General features: G+C 36.9%; 1 protein-coding gene across 1 annotated transcript in view; it reads left to right on the top strand.

Annotated features, from left to right (window-relative positions):
• Alg5 (ALG5 dolichyl-phosphate beta-glucosyltransferase) overlaps window positions 1-17,648 on the top strand; it is a 46,235-nt gene extending 28,587 nt beyond the window's left edge. The window contains exons 9-10 of the mRNA XM_010635236.2: window positions 15,435-15,520; window positions 17,429-17,648. Coding sequence (XP_010633538.2) covers window positions 15,435-15,520; window positions 17,429-17,544 — 202 coding nt within the window. The 3' untranslated portion in view covers window positions 17,545-17,648. The remainder of the gene's footprint in view (window positions 1-15,434; window positions 15,521-17,428) is intronic.
• Window positions 17,649-19,486: the final 1,838 nt, after the last annotated feature.

The following is a 19,486-nucleotide window of genomic DNA, read 5'->3' as shown; positions in this document are numbered from 1 at the left end:
TTCACTTCTTTTCTCTCTTATGTATCACCCTTTTCCTGTCTGACACATCTTTCTCCAAACCCTGTCCGTTGACCCCTTCCAATACCCTTCCAATGTTAGCTCTGTCTTTCTCCTTCCATGGCCTTTTCTGAAAAGAGTGGTCTTTATTCACTGTAGTTTATTTTCTCATATCTTACTTTAAGAAGGATTTAGTCCCATCTCCTTTAGGTCCTGTTAAATACTTGTCCTACCTAACCCATTAAAGACATTTGATACTTCTGAGGCCTCTCTTGAATGACATTGTTCCTTCAGCATCTGTCTAACCTAGATATCACCTTAGCTCTCAACCTGTAGTTAGTAAATAGCACTGATATACAGAAGCTAGAAAACTTGGTGCCGACCCTGACATTCCCCCAGGCCCTCCATATATCCAAACCCTGACCAAAGTCTGTTGGTCACTTCGTAGCTCTCCATCTCCGCCACCATCATCCAGGACATCATCGGTCTCAGACTATCAGGCTGCAGCCCAAGGGGCACTTTCAAAACTTAAAATTGATTGCCTGCACTACTTCTGTTTAAAATCCTTCCCACAGCCTTTAGAGGCGCTGCATAATCTGACCTCACTCTTGTATTTGCACAGACTCTTTCCTCCTCAAGTGCTTCTCCTGTAGGTCTTCTTTAGGGCAGTCTGCTTCGTTATCAAAATTAGCTCAAGTGTCCCAATTACATGCTGTTGGAGGCCATGTACTTTATTTGTTTCATCTGTCACATCAGTGATTCTGATTTGCCTATTTGTGTTTCTTCCTCTCCATTGAAACATGATTTTTACAAGAGCAAGAATCCTATCTGATTTGCACTATTACCCCAGTATTGTAACAGTTCCCCACTGTTTTGGCACCAGGGAGTGACTTTTGTGGAAGACTATTTCTGTGGATGGATTGGGAGTGTTTTGAGATGATTCAATGCACATTTATTGTGTACTTTATTTTCTATTATTATTATTACATTGTAATATGTAATGAAAGATTTCTAAAACACCATAATTCAGAATCAGTGGAAGCCCTGACCTTGTTTTCCTGCAACTAGACATTCCCCTCTGGAGATGATGAGAGACACTGACACCCAAAATAATGTTTATGTCTTATCAACTACATAATCTCGCTTTTGTATTACTGCGGAAAACCCTGTTTCGCAAAGTTAGGATATTGGAAATAGAAGTAAATTTTACCATGTTTTTGTGGCTACTCAGGATATTCTGCCTTCACTTTAATCCAGTGTTTGGAGGTTTAAATTTGTCTCTAAAATAATTTTAAGGGCACCATCATTTGCATTCTCAGCAGTTACCCTCTTCTAGTTCACTTGGCTTATTCACAAGTAGGTTGTGAATCCATTCCTTCCCAGTTCAGGAGTCTTTTGTGGTTGTGAAGTAATGTTCATTTCTTCTGAAAGTTGAGATAAGTGATCCTGCCCTGGGAGAACATACGAAATGTCAAAAATCCCAGTGTTCACTTGTCACCTCCATAACTACAGTTGGGCTTTGAATGCAGCCCTTATATCACATTTTTTTCTTTTGAAAAATTCTAAACACTTGTCTTTTAATGTAACTGCTTGGTCTCTGTGTGGTAAAATAGTTTTGAAGGATTCATGCCTTTGTTGGTCACCACATATACAAAGCAGGCTTGGAGAATGTGAATCACCTGTTATAATGAAATCATAATTTATGTAGGACTGTTGGTATTTTCTGTTAAATGCAGCTGTTTTTGTCAGCAGTCTTAGAGTCTTCTGTTGTGTCATCATTGAGTCTTTTCCCCTTTTCTTTTTCCCTTTTCATAGAAGCTATCCAATGATGTTTGTTTTTACTCATTTTAAGGTTAGCTTGTGGACTTATCAAAACTGTGACTGAGACAAATGTGTAATTCAGGAAAGAGTTAAGGATTGAAGTGGTAAATAAAATAATCCAGTGGCAATGTATGGACTAAAATAAGTGTCAGATTCTGTCAGACTGCCACCAGCTGCAGTTGTACAAATGAAGTACATCAACCTACTGGCCACTCTAAAGTCTTACCACCAGATGCTGCTTAGTTGTCACTTGCCATTCACTGATAGGGTTTTGATATGAGTCTACAAGCAACTGATTTATGATGGTCTCTGCAGTCAGACCTCTCCGCTATTAATCTGTATTTGCAGCCACTCTCCAGTACTAGCTAGCATCATTGCCTCAGCCCACCTCAGATCATCAGGCATTAGATTCTCACAAGGAGCTTAAAACCTAGATTTCTTGTGCAGTTTACATGTAGGATTTATGCCTCCGTGAGAATCTAATACCTCTGCTCATCTGACAGAAGGCAGAGCTCAGACAGTACTGCAAGTGGTGAATGGCCATAACCACAGATGAAGCGTCACTAGCTCACACACCACTAACCTGCTGTACAGTGAGTTCCCAGGGGTCAAGGGACCCTGCACTATTGGACAGAATGCCTAGCCCGTGACAGGTGACAAGCAAAATTGTGTAAGTAATCACTACTTAGTGTTAGTCATGAGTTCTGTATGAATCCTCTTCCCATTTGATATCTGCCTGATTATCCTAGCATATGTCCATCTTTTAAGTCTCTCTTTCCAGCATCTGTGTCAAAGATCTGTTGTCTCCCTAGAAATATGTCATACAGCTTTTTTAAAGAAACTGTAGTTTCAGAATTAGTTTACTTTGCAGACATGGGGACATTTAGAGACAAGCCATAACACAGGGTTATGGAAAAAGACCTATTAATTATGTCATGAAGAGATACTAATTTATTGAGGTTAAGTGTCATCTCCACTTCATTGAGTGAAAGAGCAGGTTTCAAAAGAGTGTATATGGCACTGCCAACTTTCTATTTTCAAGATGTATTAATAAATAGGAATATCAAGAAATTGTTTAGAACAGTGTTTGCTTGTTTTAATCTATCTCTGGGAGTAAGATGCTGAGATTTTTTTGTTGTTGATAAAGAGTATTTTTTACTTGTACTGTTTAAAATGTTTCTAAGCAGAGGAAATTAAGATCGCTGTATGTATGTAAGGTAGTATATATGTTAATTAGCTTGATTGTAATCATTTCACAACATAACATGTTTCTCAAAACATGGTTTTATACCTTAAATATATATATATATATGGCTTTTTTTTTTTTATAAAGGAAGACGGTTTATTTGGAAAAGGGCAGAAAAGGAGAAGATAGACAGCTACTCTGAAAAAGTAGGGGCATCAGAAAAAAATACCTTCAAGCTCTTGTCCCTGGCTCCTTTAGTTTAGTTTAGTTTGTTTTTTTTTTTTTAATGCCATTTCCTCCCTCAAGCCATGTACAGAAGCTTTGTTTCCATTTTTTCCTTCAATTTTCACTTTTTCCCCCTTCCTTCCTTTTTCCCCTCCCTCCTCCTTTGTTCCCCTTCCCATTTGAACACTTTCTTCCCATTTTCCAGCATCCATTATACATCTCAGTCCTTACTTCCACATTCAGCTTCTCATGCCAGAGAAACAATGTGGTATTTAAACATGGGTGTCCTTTTTATTTCACTTAAGAGTAAAGTCTCAAGGTCCTTCCATTTAGCTATAAATATCTAAAGCTCTCCTTTATGGCAGAGTAGTACTCCATTGTAAATATATGTGACTTATCTGTTAATTATACACAATAAAATTTTTTCTTTAACTTTGTGACGAATGGGGGAAAAAAAGAAGCAACAACTCTAGAAGTAAACTCTTCAGTATAATATACTTGTCAGTCACCTGTTAGATACAACAGGAGGTCCTAGGAATTCCATTCTTTATAGTTTAAGGGAAAAGTTTAGAAATGGAGGATGCTATTTTTAATTTTAAAAGTTTTTTTTATTTTACTTTGTTTTTTTCCCAGGACTGGAGATTGCACCCGGAGCGTGTGTGCTAAGCTACATTCCTAACCCTTTTTTATTTTGTATTTTGAGACAGATTTTCATTAAATTGCCCAGCTGGTCTCAAACTTGAATCCTCCCACTTCAGTCTCCCACAGTGTTGGGATTATAGGTATAGAACACCATGCCTGGCCAGAAGTCTTTTATTTTGCTTGAAACCTGAAAGGTTAGAGTTTATTGCCTAAAAGCCATGAAGTTTCCCTGTCAGGATTGTTTTAGAGCAAATTTGTCCAGTAGAAATACATGAGGTACAGATTCAGGCTATATGTATGTAATTTTAAATTTTCTCATAGTCATATTAAAGAAAGAATTTACTTTAATAATATATGTTAGCATAATATATCTAAAATATTATCACTTTATTGTGATTAAACACAATAAATAATTTCATTGCATCTTTGAACTTCCACTACATCTCATTTCAGACTTGCCCCACTTCACTGGACAGTACTGGACAGCATTGTGTGTGTGTGCATGTGTGCACATGAGTTTGTGTGAAATTAAAAACATTATTGGATTTTGGGGTTTTTATGTTTTATAGTAATAGCCATTGAACTCAGGGTTCATACTTATGATGCCACTGAGCTATATCCCATCCCGTTTTTAGTCTTTGTTTTCAGGCAGAGTCTCATGAAGTTACATAGGCTGTCCTTGAATTTATAATCCTCCTGCCTCAGCCTTTCAGGTAGCTGGGATCATAGGTGTACACCACCACAACCAGCATGGTCTTTTAATTATTTACTTAGGATTTGATTGAGACAATATTGCTCTCACTTAAAATATCAAATTCACATTTTTCGTTAGGATCCATTTATATTTTGTACCTGTAAAGGAGAATCACAAGATATGTGTGTATCCTGTGCTTAGCAGTGTATCCTTCATCACAGTAATAGTGTGTCAGTGATTCTTATTTTCATTTATCTGTTACTATACTTTAAATCAGAAAAGACTAGGGCTGAGCTATAGCTCAGTGGTAGAACACCTGTCTAGCTCGGGACTGCAAAATTAAAAAAAAAAAAAAAAGAGGGGAGGGGAGAGAGGGAGAGAAAGAAGAAAGAAAGATTTTTTTTCTTACAGAACAAAAATTGCAGAAATCAAATTATACACCTGCTTTTTGTTTACTTTTTTAAAAAATCATTGTCATTTAATTGTAGAAACTGTTTGATTTCTTCTTTAATTTGCTCTGTGACCCATTGGTTATTCAGTAGTGTGTTGTTCAGTTTCCATGTGTTTATGAAATTCTTGTGGCGTCTTTTGCTGTTGATCTCCAATTTCATCACACTGTAGTCTAGTAATATACAGGGGATAACTTCATTTCCTTTGCACTTACTTAAACATGTTGTATCAGCAAGTAAGTGGTCTGTTCTGGAGAACGACCCATGGGCAGCTGAAAATAATTTGTATTCTGATTTTGTGGGATGGAACACTGTAAGCATTTGTTAAATTCATTTGTTCAAGAGTTTTCCTGAGTTCTGGTGTTTTGTTTTGTTTTGTTTTTCTGTCTATTGGATGTATCTACTTGTGACAGTAGTGTATTGAGGTCCCCCACTACTATTGTATTAGTGCTTATGTGACTTTTCATGTCTGTTAGTATTTATTTTTTTATAGTTGGTTACATTAGTATTTGCTGCATATATATATATATATATATTTTTTTTTTTATGATTTTCATCTCTTCCTCTTGAACTGTTCTCTTTACAAGGATGTAGTTTCCTTTGTCTCTCTTAATCAGTGTTGGTTTGAAATCCATTTGAACTGCAAAGAGGATAGCTACTCCGACTTTATTTAGGCTCCTCTCACATGGAATATTGTTTTCCATTCTTTAACTTTCAGTCTGTGAGTTTCTTTTTGAATTAAGTGTCTCTTGTATGCAGCATATTGTTAGATCTTGCACATTCTGCTAGTCTTATTTCTTTTGATTGGTGAATTGAGACCATTAACAGTGATGGTTATAACTAATACATATTGACTTATCCTTGTCATGACTTTTTCTTTTTGTTGGATTCTCCCACTTTGTGTTTCATTTCTTGTTGTGCCTGATGAATTCAATCTGTTGGGCTTCCTGGGGTCGTGATCCTCATTGTCTATTCGTAGGGTATTTAAAAATTTTTGGAGTGCTGGTTTGATAATTATGAAGTTGCTAAGGTGCTCTTTGTCATAAAAGTATCTTCTCCATCAATTTTGAAAGATAGTTTTGCAGAGTACATTAGTCTGGGTTAGTGGTTGTTTTCCTTTGAAATACATCACTCCAGAGCCAGGGATTTATTTAACTCAGTGGTTCTGCAGCCTGCCTCATAAATGCAAGGTCCTGAGTTCAATCCCCAGTACCAAACACACACACACACACACACACACACACACACACACACACACACACACACAAACACATCACTCCAGGCCCTTCTTGACTTGAGTGTTTGTGTTGAGAAGTCTGCTGTAATTCTGATAGGTTTTCCTTTGTATGTGATTTATTTCTTTTCTCTAACTGCTTGTAGAATTTTGTTGTTCTGTTGGGTTTCTGGAATCTTAACTGTTATATACCTAGGTGTAAATTTTCTTTTATCATGACTAGTTGGAGTCCTATATGCCTCACTTATCTGTATGTGAAGTTCTTTTCCTTTGCTGCGGAAGTTTTCTACCATTACTTCTGTGAACAGATTTTTTTATGTCATTTGTACTCTGTCCTGTTTCTTCACTGACTCCAGTCAGTTTTATGTATTCTTTGCATCATGTAGCACTGCTGGTTTGATTTCTTGTCATCCCTTACTATTTTTAAGAAATTCTTCTTTTCTTCGTCACTAATTGTAATCCTGTGTTCTATATGTGAAATTCTGTCCTCACATTGGCTCATTCTGGTGCATAAACTTTCAGTGGAGTTTTTAATCTCCTGGAAATGTATTTGCATATATTTTATGGATTGCCTTTCTTTCCTATTTTGGGATTCCATCATGTTCCTGAGCACGTCTATTTTTTTTTAATCTGTGTCTGCTCTAGATTTATCAATCATGTCTTGCATTATGGACATAATCTCTGTTGTTATCTGAGAAATTATTTCCAATTTCATTTTGTTCAGATTCTCTTTTTATTTCTGGTTCAGGGAGTCCAAGGGGTATAGTATCAGATTGTTCCATCTTGTTTCCCTTTGGAGTTGCCTTAGGTCATCTGGAAGTATGGTTTTGAGACTTTTTTATGTGTCTTTTCATTTCAACAGATGAAGCTTTCTGTGCCTTTGTTGAGACAACTTTTTGCTCACCCAGTGGTCTTCAATACTCAGCAAGCCCCTAAGTAACCTTTTCTCTGCTGCTCACCATTGCACTAATTTCTGGGTTCTGAGTGGTGACCTTCTGGATCCCTGCACTGTCCAGTTGTCCGGGGCAGAATTCTGACTGGGGCCTGTGGACACCTGCAGTGTTATCTAGGTGTGCCTCTGGCTAGGACCTTCCCCCCTGTATAGCTGTTGTCTGGAAGGAGTTTTGGCTGGGAGCTGTGCACCTGAGTGACTGGTGTTCTAGCCAGCTTCTGGTTAGGGTCTGAGTGCACTTATGGATGGAATCTGGGTGAGCCTCTGGCTGCTGCTTGTGGACCTGTGCAGCTCTTTTCCAGGGAGGGCCTTTGGCGGGGATCCAAGTGGCTGTGGGTAGGGTGGGGCCCTGGCTGGGACCTGCCCATGTCACACCATTCTGGTCCACACCGGCTTCTTGCTGGGATCTGCCCACACTTACTGATGATATCAGGGCAGGCCTGTCTACTCTTTATTTCCTTACAAGTGTCACCTTTGGTTTTTAAAAAAGGATTATTGTAAATATTCATTGAAATTTTTCTCATAGCTTTCAAGAAGTACAAATCAAGTAGAGTTCTAGGTATTTGAAAACTGTCGAGGAATATAGTTGTTTTCAAGATACATAGCTGAAAAGTCGGGGATTTAGCTCAGTAGTGCCACTGCCTGCCTCACAAGTACAAGTTCCTGAGTTCGATCCCTGGCACAAAACAAACAAACAAACAAGATGTGTAGCTGAAGTTAAGACATGCAGAATTTGTATTTGGAATTACAGTTGAATATGGGTATGGTAAATATAAGCTGGATATGATGGCACAGCCTGTAATCCCAGAACTCTGGGTTCCTGAGGCAGGAAAATCAGAAGTTCAGGCCCAGCTAGGGCAATTTAGTGACATAGCCAAGATTCTGTTTTTTTTTAAAAATTTTTTTTTTCTAAAAGGACTGGGGCTGTAGTTTAATGTTAAACAATACAAATTTGGTCATCAAATTCAGATATGTTTGAGATTAAAAATTTATATCATCAGAGTTGTACCTCACCTAAATTCTTTCCATTTATCAATGTAAATACATTCTTTGAAATGTCTTTTATTTGTAATCGGTGTTGTAATCTTTATAATCTATAGTTCCATATGACTTATGACAAAGAACAGAAGTCCCTTGTCCTTATTCCCAAGTACCCTCCCTAGCTATAGCCACAATTCTTCTTTGCTATTGCTGTATAATGTTTGCTTTCAGAAAATAATTGTATATAGCTATTTCTCAGTTTTTCAGTTTCAAATATTACTTTCCAAAATAGAAAGTCAGTGACTAAGCTTTTCTTCTTCTTGAATTCCTGTACACTCTGCACACTTGCTATTCAGCTTTCTGTCACTGTTACAAAATACCTGAGAACAGCTTAAAGGAGAATAGATCTATTTTGGCTTCATGGTTTCTGAGACTTCAGTCCATAGTCAGCTAACTCCATTGCTTTTAGGTGCCATGGCTGAGGAAAGCTTCTTGGGTACCTCATGCCAGGAAGCAGAGAAACAAAGAAAGAAAGACAGCCTGTGCCAGTGGGCTTTATCCTTCTGCTTTTGTTCCATCTGTGCCCTCATTTTATTGGAAGATGATGCTTGCTTTCAGGATGGGGCCTCCCATCAATTTGCTGGCCCACATGCCAGTCCATTCTGGTAATACCCTCATAGACACACCCAGAAGTGTGCTTTACTAGTTTCCTGTTTCTCAATCCATCAAGTTGGCAATCAAGATTAACTAGTGTCAACACAATGCTTAAACTTCTGAGACAGTTTTAAAGTAAATTTGTGTTAGATCACTACTGATTGGTATAATTATATAAAGATAATTCACATTTGACTGCAATGTGATGACATCATATTGCTTATACTACTTTTTATTTTCCTGAAGATAATAAATATGTTTTTGTTTGCATTACTTTACTGCAGATCTGAAACTTACTTGTGGCCAAGTAAACTATATTCCTTCTAGGAGTATAATTATTTCTCATTGTATTCAAACAGCACATTCTGCCTTATTTTTGTCTTTTTCTGTTAGACATCCTTTTAGCTTCCATCTTTCAAGGGGGATCTCCGGACTGCTACATGGCTTCATGCCAATTTTTCTAATGCGTATTCTTCCTAAAAACATGAGATAGTGCCGGGGATTTGGCTCAGTGATTCCGGTGCCTTCCTCACAAGCACAAGGACCGGAGTTTGATCCCCGGTACAAAAAAAATGAGATAAACTGTTTTGAGACCTTGAATGTGAAAAAAATCTTTATTTTACCCTTACTTTTTGGGTAGTTACATGGAGAAACAGTTGTATGTTGGAAATCAAATTTTCCTAAAAATTCTGAAAGCATTACACTGTTGTGTTTGGCACTCATTGTTTCGATGAAGGAGTCTGAATTCTACGAAGAAGCTGAATGTTGATTCTTAGCATGTTGTTTACACCTCTTTTGAAAGTTTCTTCAGTGTATTCAAATATTGTTCTAGGCCTTATTAATGTGGTTCTTTTTTATGCATTCTTGGGTGTACTCAATAGGCTTTCTAAATGTAGGAACTCAGGCCCTTTAGTTTTTTCTCAAATAATAAAGTTTATTGATTCACTTAATAAACTTTTTAAGTAATAATGGATTTTCTTCTTATGAAGTTGCATAAATTATAGCTGCACATATTTATGAGGTACAAATTGATAGTATGATTTGTGAATATAATGTGATGTAATTAAAGCAAGTTAGCTAACATCTGTCACCTCATACATTTCTTTTGGTGAGAACATGAGTAAATTTGAAATTTACTCTTAGCAGTTTAGGAATGTGCCCTATTATGAACTGTGTTCACCATGCTGTGCAGTAGATCTTGGGGGCGGGGAAGATCTGTCTAGGAGAGATCTTGGTACTCTTTGCCCATCATCTTTCCATTCCTCAATGCCCAGCCATTGGTAACCACCATTCTACACTCTGCCTCTGAGTACTTGTAGAATATCAGTATGGCTTAGATATAGTATGTCTTTCTAGGTCTAGCTTGTTTCTCTTAGCATACTCTTCTCCAATTTTACCCCTATAATTGTACATGACAGAATTTTTTTCTTTTTAAGGCTGAATACTATTCCATTGTGTATATTTTCTTTATCTGTTCATCCATTGATGAACACTTGGGCTGATTCCATAATTTTGCTATTGTAATGGTGTTTCAGTGAACACAGGATTGTAGCAATCTCCCTGATATACTGATAATCAGATCTTTCAGGTAAATAGCTGAAAGTGGGATTTCTAGAACCGATGTTAATTTTATTTTTAGTTTTTTGAGGAACTTCCATTCTATTTCCCATCATGATTGTACAATTTACATGCCCACCAACAGTGTACAAAGCTTCCTTTTTCTCAGTGTCTTCACCAGCACTTACTATCTTTTGTCTTTTTGTCAAGAGCCAGTTTTGTTTTGTTTTTCTTTTTATTGAGTTTATTGGTACATTCCAGGAAGAGCCAGTCTTAACAGGTGTAAGGTGATATCTCATTGTCCTTTGAGTTTGTATCTCCCTACTGATTCGTGGTGTTGAAGATTTTAAATGTAGCTGTTGCCCATGTGTATGTTTTTTAAGAAATGTCTGTCACCTCACCCCACAAAGAATGGCTGCTATCAAGAAAATCACACAATAACAAATATTGGCAGGGATGTGGGGAGAAAGGAACCCTTCTCCATTGTTGGTGGGAGTGCAGACTGGTGCAACCACTGTGGAAATCAATATGGAGATACCTCAAAGAGCTTGGACTGGAGGCTCCATTTGACCCAGCCATCCCTCTGCTGGGTATCTTTCCAAAAGAACTAAGAGAATCATATCACAGTGATGTATACGCACCCATGTTTATAGCAGCACAGTTTGTAGTAACTAAAACTTGGAAACAGCCCATTTGCCCACCAGTTGGAAACTGGATAAAGAAGATGTGGTTTTTCTATAAAATGGAATATTACTCAGCCATAAAGAACGAGAAAATAGATTCATTCATAGGAAAATGGATACATATTGAAGATATACTCCTAAGTGAAATAAATAAGTCACACATGTGTAAATACTGAATAGTTTCTCTGGTGTGAATAAACTGCAATAATACATAAGATCCTAATAAGATTACTGACATTTCGAAAAGGGAAGAAAGGAGCTAAAGGTGTAGGGAAGGTGGGATAAGTAGGGGAAGGGTAATAAGGGAAAAGAAAAAAATGTGAGATAATGACAAGATGGAAATAAGTGATTGTAGATGGGGAGTGGAGGAGGGGGTGAAGGGAGGGCAGGGGTAAGGGGAAAAAATGAGAACCAAAACTGTCATGTAAAGGTACAAGATCCCAATGATGAATGTAACTGTACTGTATCCCTAAAATGTACCAATAAACTCAATTAAAGCTGAAAAAAAAAGAAATGTCTGTTAAGATCTTTCCCCTATTTTAGTCAGATTATTTATTATTTATTATATCTAAAGAATTACATCCCTTATATAGTTTAAGTGTTAACCCCTTGTCATCTGACTTGCAGACACTTTCAATCCAGAGGTCCTCTATTCTGTTGTTTCCTATGCTGTTTAGCAGCTTTTAATTTGTTACAATCCCATTTGATCCATATTGTTTTTGTTGCCTGTGCTTTGAGGTCAAAACTAAAAATTCAGTGACTAAACTAATGTCATATGGTTTCTTCTAATAGTTTTGTTGTTTCAGGTCTTATGTCAAAGTTTCATCTTACTTTTGGGGTACTTTTAGTAGATGTTGAAAGAGAAGGATCTAGTTTTATTCTGCATATGGATATCCAGTTTAACCAGCACTCGTTAATGAATCATGTCCTTTAGTTTCTCCCCCACAAAAATTGTTCTTTAATCATTTCTTTGACAATCTCTCCTCTCCATTTCTTCTGTTATCTTTTACAAATGCAGCACTTTCTTGCTGGTCCTATAATTTTATCTTTCCCCTTTTCTTTTTTTTCTTCTTTAGAGTTTCTCAAATTCATCATCCAGCCCTCTTGATTTTATTTCTTGTTGCCAGAATTTAATTCTCTAGAAATCTTTTTTGTTCTCTAGTATTCATTTTTTTAGATCTATTCTTATTTCATGATTGCAATATCTTTCAGTAGCTCTCTGAATCTTAGCACTTTGAAATTTAGTTGTTTCTCTGCATTGTTTCTGTGTCTCTAATTCTTTTCCATGTCCCATTTCATTTTTAAAAACTTTCTTTTTTATTATATTAACACTCACCTGAAGCTGTGTGCCTCGGCAGAGCTTCTGATTCACTGGTAGATTTTACCACAGGTTAAACCAGGAAGCCACATGACAGGAAGTCTACCTGACATTAACATCTGGGCGGCTGTTGTCCTTAAAGTGGGATCTGTCTCCTGCCTAGGAGCTATGAGTCTGGCTGTAAAAAAATTCGCAGAAGCCAGTGTGGGAAAGGAAAGTCTTATACAGATGTCCAGGGAGACTTCCTGTTGAAGCCTCTCCTGTACCTCCTGTGTCCTCCAGACATCACTGGAGCTACTGATCCCTGAGCCTTCAGGTCTCTGGCACCCATTAGCCTGCTTTTGGGTTTCTCCACTGCTGTTGACCACTTCTGGTTACCATTATATTGTCCAACTATTTTACAACTTTCAAATTTAACTTTTATTTCTTTTAATTTTTCTTTTTGAGACAGGGTCTCTATGTAATCCACACTGGCCCTGAACTCATTGTATAGCCTAGGCTGGCCTCGAACTTGTAGCATTTCTTCTGCCTCAGCCTCCTGAGTGCTGGGATTAGAGGTGTGCATTGCCATGCATGGCCAAACTTTCTTTTTTTTTACTGCTATCAACTCCCTTCCTTGTCTTTGTGTATTTCTTCTGTCTTGTAGCTTTAATTTCCCTAAAACTTCAGGAAGGAATGGGGGGATTACATATCTGTTGTGACTAATGGAGTCTCAGATGCTCTTTGTTCTTCAGGACTGAATCTGTGAGACAATAGCTATACCAGGAACTGAGTAACAAAACGCAGCTCTGCCCACCCCACATTTACAAAAGCATTGAAGGGTAACCCTTACACTGTTTCTAATAGTATGGACTTTGTCCAGAAGTATCCAATATTTTAGTTAAATTTTTTGCTTTGATAGTAGATTGAGCATTTATAATATGGTGGGTGATATGAGCTGCAGTTTTTAAAAATAAACGTCTTCATGTTTTAAATTGTTTATAAAGAAAGGTATAAGCAAAACTCAATGTGGTGGTTTGTGTTTCTTTAATATAAAGTGGTACCAACTAATCAATGCCTATTTCTCCTATTCCTCATACATCATTCTTGCAATTTATACCTTTGATAAGTCACTATACACCGATATCCATTATAAAACTATTTAATAATCTTGTGTTCTTTTTATTGACTATCATTACAATTAACTCATTCCACTTGCTTGTTTTGTTTTTTGAGACAAGGTCTCACTTTGTAGTTCAGGCAAGCCCTGAACTCAATATATAGCCCAGGCTAGCCTCAAACTCATGGCAACCCTCCTGCCTCTGCCTCCCAAGTTCTGGGATTACAGGTGTGCACCACCATGCCCAGTCCCTCTAGCTTTTTCTAAGCAGTAGTAAGGATTGTACCCAGAAAGTTCTGCGGTACTGCCTGATTCCCCTCCCCTTTTTGTGGTATGAGGGCTTGACCGAGGGCCTCCACACTGAGCTAGATCACCAGGCCTTTATTCTTTGAGACAAGCTCTCACTAATGTTCTCAGGCTTGGCTCAAACTTCTGATCCTCTTGTCTTAAGTTCTCAGAGTACTGGGATTACAACCACGCACCACCACACCTGGCTTAATAGTTTGTTTTTATATTGTTAAGTAACAGGTTCAATATTGAAACTCTCTTTTATTAGGTATCATAATTCTAGATAGAAGTTTCATATAGTCCTTACAAGTCACAAAAAACCCACTTCTGTAGATGATTTTATCATCTTCACTGAATATTTTATTAGAATAGGGGAAAAAAAACCAACACTTTCTTTTTTTGTTTTTGTACTGGGGATCGAACTTGAGACCTTGTGCTTTTGAGCAGACAGCAGAACCACTGAGCTAAATCTCTGGCCCTGAAAAACACTTTTTAAAAAGTTTTTATATTTAATTTAAAGTAGTTGGGATTTAAAGTAGTTGCATAATGGATGGAGATAGTATTGGGCCAAAACTAAATTTACAGATCATGTTGTCTGGCATCCGAGAAATCAAGTACAAGTGGGTTTTAAGTATTTTCTTGTCTGTGTTCATGTTTTAAAAGCAAGTTCTGAAAGTTTGAACTGTGCTCCATGCAACCTAAAAAGGAAGGGAGGGAGGGCATTATGACTCAGGAATGGAAAGCTAAATAGTTAAGGACTTTAGAGACAATTAAAAAGCATGAAGTCTGTGTAAGGAGTAGTGGCTCATCTCTTCCATTGAAATGTAGCAACTAGTTCAGAGAAAATTTGCACATAGAATACAGAAAAATCTCTGGATCAAAAGCTTTAGGGAAAACAAATGTAACAGAAAACAAAGGGCTGTCTGAAAAGGAGGTTTAGAAACCATCTGTCTTTTGTGGAAGGGATGAATAGGGGATCCAAGCTAGAACTGGCTGCAGCAATATATAAGTATCAGTAAGAGAGGATACATATAAAGATAGTACACCTAATTCTTGCATATGTTTTTGCTCACACCCAAAGTAGTATTTCAGACTAAAGCAGCTTTTCACCTCAACAACTGCCGGTACTGCTTTGTCCAAGACAGGGAAGGGAATAGGAAAAGACAAGCCTCCAGGGATACTTTCCTAGGAAAGAAACCTCAGTCCTTTGATGATAGGTGAAAGTAAACAACTCTTAAATAATCAAGGTTGTTCACTTCTAGAGTTCTTCAGAGTTCTGCTTTATTGGCTATGAGTTGTTTGAAAATGCTATTGGTTCTATACCATGACCTAGTTAAAGTTGGGAGATAAAAAAGCATTCATCTTGCAGATTTCCAGGATGAAATTTTCTCTTGGACCACATAAGGCTGTTTTCACCTATGAGTTGTGGTAGAGGGTACAGCATTTCTCTTTAAATGTTATATAGTGACATATTAAATACCCTTTTTTGTCCTGAAGCTTCTGAATCACTAAGTGCTCGATTATTTTATTTGTCTTTTTAAATATAAATATCAAAGTAGGCTGAGGATTTAGTTCAGTGGTTCCACTGCCTGCCTCACAAGCGTGAGTTTGAAACCCGGTACCAAAATAAATATCAATATATTTTCTATTTCAGGGCATTTGATGTAGAACTGCTGTACATAGCACAGTACTTTAAAATTCCAATAGCAGAAATTGCTGTCAACTGGACTGAAATTGAAGGCAAGTATATCGTTCTCTCTGTTCTTTGCATCAGGACCTTCTCAGCAGCCTGGATACAGGTCCCTATAGAGTGTTGTCCACTCAGCGTCTTTATCTTGCTTGCTTCTCTCTTTCTTCAGTTTTTCTGGGATCTTCAATAAGTCTCCTACCAAGGTCATGGTAATCTGAGGTTAGCCTTGTGAGGTAAACCTTATTATTTGTATCACTGTGTTTTAGTATTGTTATCTGCCACTCAGTGGATATTAATCAAATACCTATACCCCACCATGCAAAGTTAGATAAAAGATTGTGTTTTCACTCCAACCATCCATAGTCCATTAGAAACCAACTCCTCTGCCCCCGCCCCGGGGTATTGTGAAAGCCCAACGTCTTCACACTGAGCTACATCACTAGTCCTCTTTTATTTGATATTTTGAAATGGTCCCACAAAATCACTAAGTTGTCCCACCTAGGCTTGAATTTGTGCTCCTTCTGTCGTAGCATGCTGGGTTTATAGGCCCGCACCACCATATTTGGTGAGAACCATTTTTTAAGCTGTTATCTGTATGTATGTATGTATATATATATATATGTCTATATTTTCAAAAAACTGTACAGGAAAGAATATCTATAATTTGAAATCTAACACAAATCTTTATAATTCCTTTTCAGCAGAGTGTAAGTAGCTCTAGCTGTATAGAATTTAAAATATGTTCTGGTCTTCTCTTTTGCTTACCTTAGAATGAACCTTAGTTCATAGTATGGGAACAGCAGTGACTCTTTCAAAGTGTACAGGGCTCTCGTTTTGAGTGGTGTGCAGTAAGCCATCTTTGCTCTGTAATGACATGTTCAGGACAGAAAGAGATGAAGGAGCAGCCTTGAGATTACAAACTATGTAGTCCAGAATTCAAACCTCTTGCTGAATCCAAATGAGTTTATAGAAACTTAACTAACTTCCACGCTACCAGCCTGAAATCAGAGGATTAAGAACCAGGTGAAATGATTGCTCAGCATCAGTCTATTGATGTGTCTGTGTTGGTCTGTGCCAGTAGTGGCACACCTGTGGCATGCATGCCACAGCTGGCTGCTCGTTACCATTGGAAGTTCTACAAGGTTCACCATCACAGATCTATGCCAAATATAGAGGCTATGGAGGTGAAGTGGGAAAAAAGTAAAAAATAGGTCATACTGATGTCATTTGCTTATTTGTATTACAGAGATAGCATCATAATATGAATTATAAGTGTCTTATTTCTGGAATGAAGATAATATTTATCCGCTGATTAATAATGAGACATATCTACAAAGTGCTTTGGTGGTAGTGTTTTCAGAAGAAAGCTATTATGCATATTCAGAGCAATCCAAAAACCTTTTCATTGAGGATAAAGTATAAAAATGGTAATGAAGTTTCAAACCTTCCTCCTGATAAATGATAGTACTTGTACGAATCCACTGTGGTATGTGACTCAGACATTTGACTATACTGGTATTCCCGTATAGCCTGAGACAGAGAGGTCTGTGCACACTGTTTTGACCCGATCATAGGCTTTATTTTTTGCTATTATGATTGGATCATAGATAGAAATAATAGTGTTTGCCTTTCATTAACTAGGACACAGTGAGTAATTGTACGTAGTGTTTCTAGAACCTAACCATATCCAGTCTCTTGTTTTTCATAAGTAGGGCCCTCGAAAATTTTCATACTTCGATGCTTCCAAATTTTATACTTCAACATGTTTTGTTTTTATTTTTGGGGGAATGATTCACTTCATCTTTGAAATATTTAATTTTTTTGTTTTGTCTGAGATAAAAATAAATTAAGGTGCCAGCAGCTCACAGAGATCATTTAGGCTGACTTGTAGAATATAGTTTAAAGTAATATATTTTCTCCTAAGTTCAAGTTTGTTTATTTTAATTTTTTACTTGCAGGTTCAAAATTAGTTCCATTTTGGAGCTGGCTACAAATGGGCAAGGACCTACTTTTTATACGACTTCGATATTTAACTGGTGCCTGGAGACTTGCACAAACTAGGAAAACGAATTAGATTGTTTGCAGTCTTTGATTGTACTCTTTTGCATCGGTGTCACATTATTTCATTTGAAATTAAAATTTTAAATAAAGCTGGAATAGACCTATTGTCATTGTCTGTCTGCCTTTTGATAATTTTTAACAATCAACTAACATAAATAAAAATTTTGATATCTTTTGGGTCAAAAACATTTTTTCAAAAGTTGTTTGTATCCGAATTGCTTTTGCAATTTTATTTTGATTGCTTAACACTGTGGTTTTGAGAAGTACAATTTTTATACAGAAGTAATTATCCTTAAAATTCCTGCATCATTTTCATGAACTTAAATATAAGTCATGTAACAGTTTTCATAAATTTTAAAATGAAGCTATTTTATAAGTTTAAATGCATACAAATTTATCTGTGTCGCCAAAACCCATATTTCAACCTATGAAAACTCTAGGAAATTATGTTAAAGACAAGGATATAGGTTTAGTCACAGAAAAATCCATGTTTGTATCCAGACTTATTTACCTCCTAATTTTACTTATATGCCGTACTGTACAGACTATATTTATACTATATGAGATATAAACTATACTATGTCTTACTCTTGCAGTCCTTCCCTCTTAAGTTCATGTTATTTGAAAATTCTTTTTTTTTTTTTCTTTTTGGTACCAGGAATCGAACTTGGGACCTTACCCTTGCGAGGCAGGCCATGGTACCACTGAGCTAAATCCCTGGCCCTGAAAATTCTTAAAGATAAAAATTTTAGTATTAATATATTTGCTTAATATACTTAGTGGAGACTTTTCTTTGAAGTACTGTAAGAAATGATAGAATAATACACCTCAAAATAATCAGAATTGGATTGTTTCTGACAGAAAACAAACCAATAGCAATACGTGTTGTAGTGTGCATCTGAAATGTCCCCTAATGGCCTATGTGTTTAAAGCCTGGAGCAAGGAGGTTGATGTAAAGAAGTAAAATCCCTGGAAATGTGCCTTGAAGGGGATACTGGGACCTTGGCCCTGCCTACTTTGCTCTCTCTCCAGCCAATGTGAGGTAAACAATTTGGGCCATGAGCCAAAATAGAACTTTTCTCCTTTAAAATTATTTATGTCATGTATTTGTGTCAGTGATGGAAAGCTAACACAAAATATATAACATGTTGACTGCTTATTGTATACTACATAATGTTCTAAGCACTTGGTATATAATGACTCATCTAACCTTTGCAACAAAATGGTAAACTGAGGCACAAGGATGTTACTTGCCCAAGTAACTCCATAGAAATAATGGAGTTATTCTATAGTCTGGATCCAGGGCCTACAGTGACTTTTCTTTTTACCTTAGTTTCAGAAGATACAAAAATTCAGGATACCTAGAAAGTTGCAGAAGTGCATGAAATATTTTAAAGATAAGACAGTGGAAAATAGCCAGGTGTAGTGATGCACATTTGTAATCCTAACACTCAAGAGGCTGAGGCAGAGGTTGAAGACTGCTGTGAGTTTAACCTAAACTACATAGCAAGAGCCTGACTTAAAGAAAAAGTGGAAAAGTAAGCTAAAAATGACACCTTTCTAGTAGTTTGAATACCAATGTTAGTAATACATCTTCGATAGACAATAAGCTCTCTGAAAGTTAAATCCATTTCTTGGTTCAAATTAGCATGCTTTGATGTAGTCAACACCTAAGAGTTCTATGAATAAAGTGTATTCAGATCTTTACAACCTTTAGTTAAGTGAAAACAACAATGAAATCATTATTGCTCCCTCTAAGCTAGTAATAAAAAAGTAATTGAAGCATGCTAGGGATTTCGTGGGAAGGTATTATAGTTCATCCTGAACACTATTAAAGATTTCTGATAGCCTTGAGGGTAGTGTACCTTTCTAAGCACAGGTTCATTTGAACTAAGAGAACAGTATAGAATCTGAGGGAAAAAAGTAGTTTACTTTATAGCACCTACCAAAAACAG

The sequence above is a fragment of the Fukomys damarensis genome, unplaced genomic scaffold (genome assembly GCF_012274545.1).
Source record: "Fukomys damarensis isolate Sample0158 unplaced genomic scaffold, DMR_v1.0_HiC HiC_scaffold_38, whole genome shotgun sequence".
Classification (NCBI taxonomy): domain Eukaryota; kingdom Metazoa; phylum Chordata; class Mammalia; order Rodentia; family Bathyergidae; genus Fukomys; species Fukomys damarensis.
The sequence above is the reverse complement of the archived record's forward strand: the minus strand, read 5'-3'. Positions and strand labels throughout refer to the sequence as shown.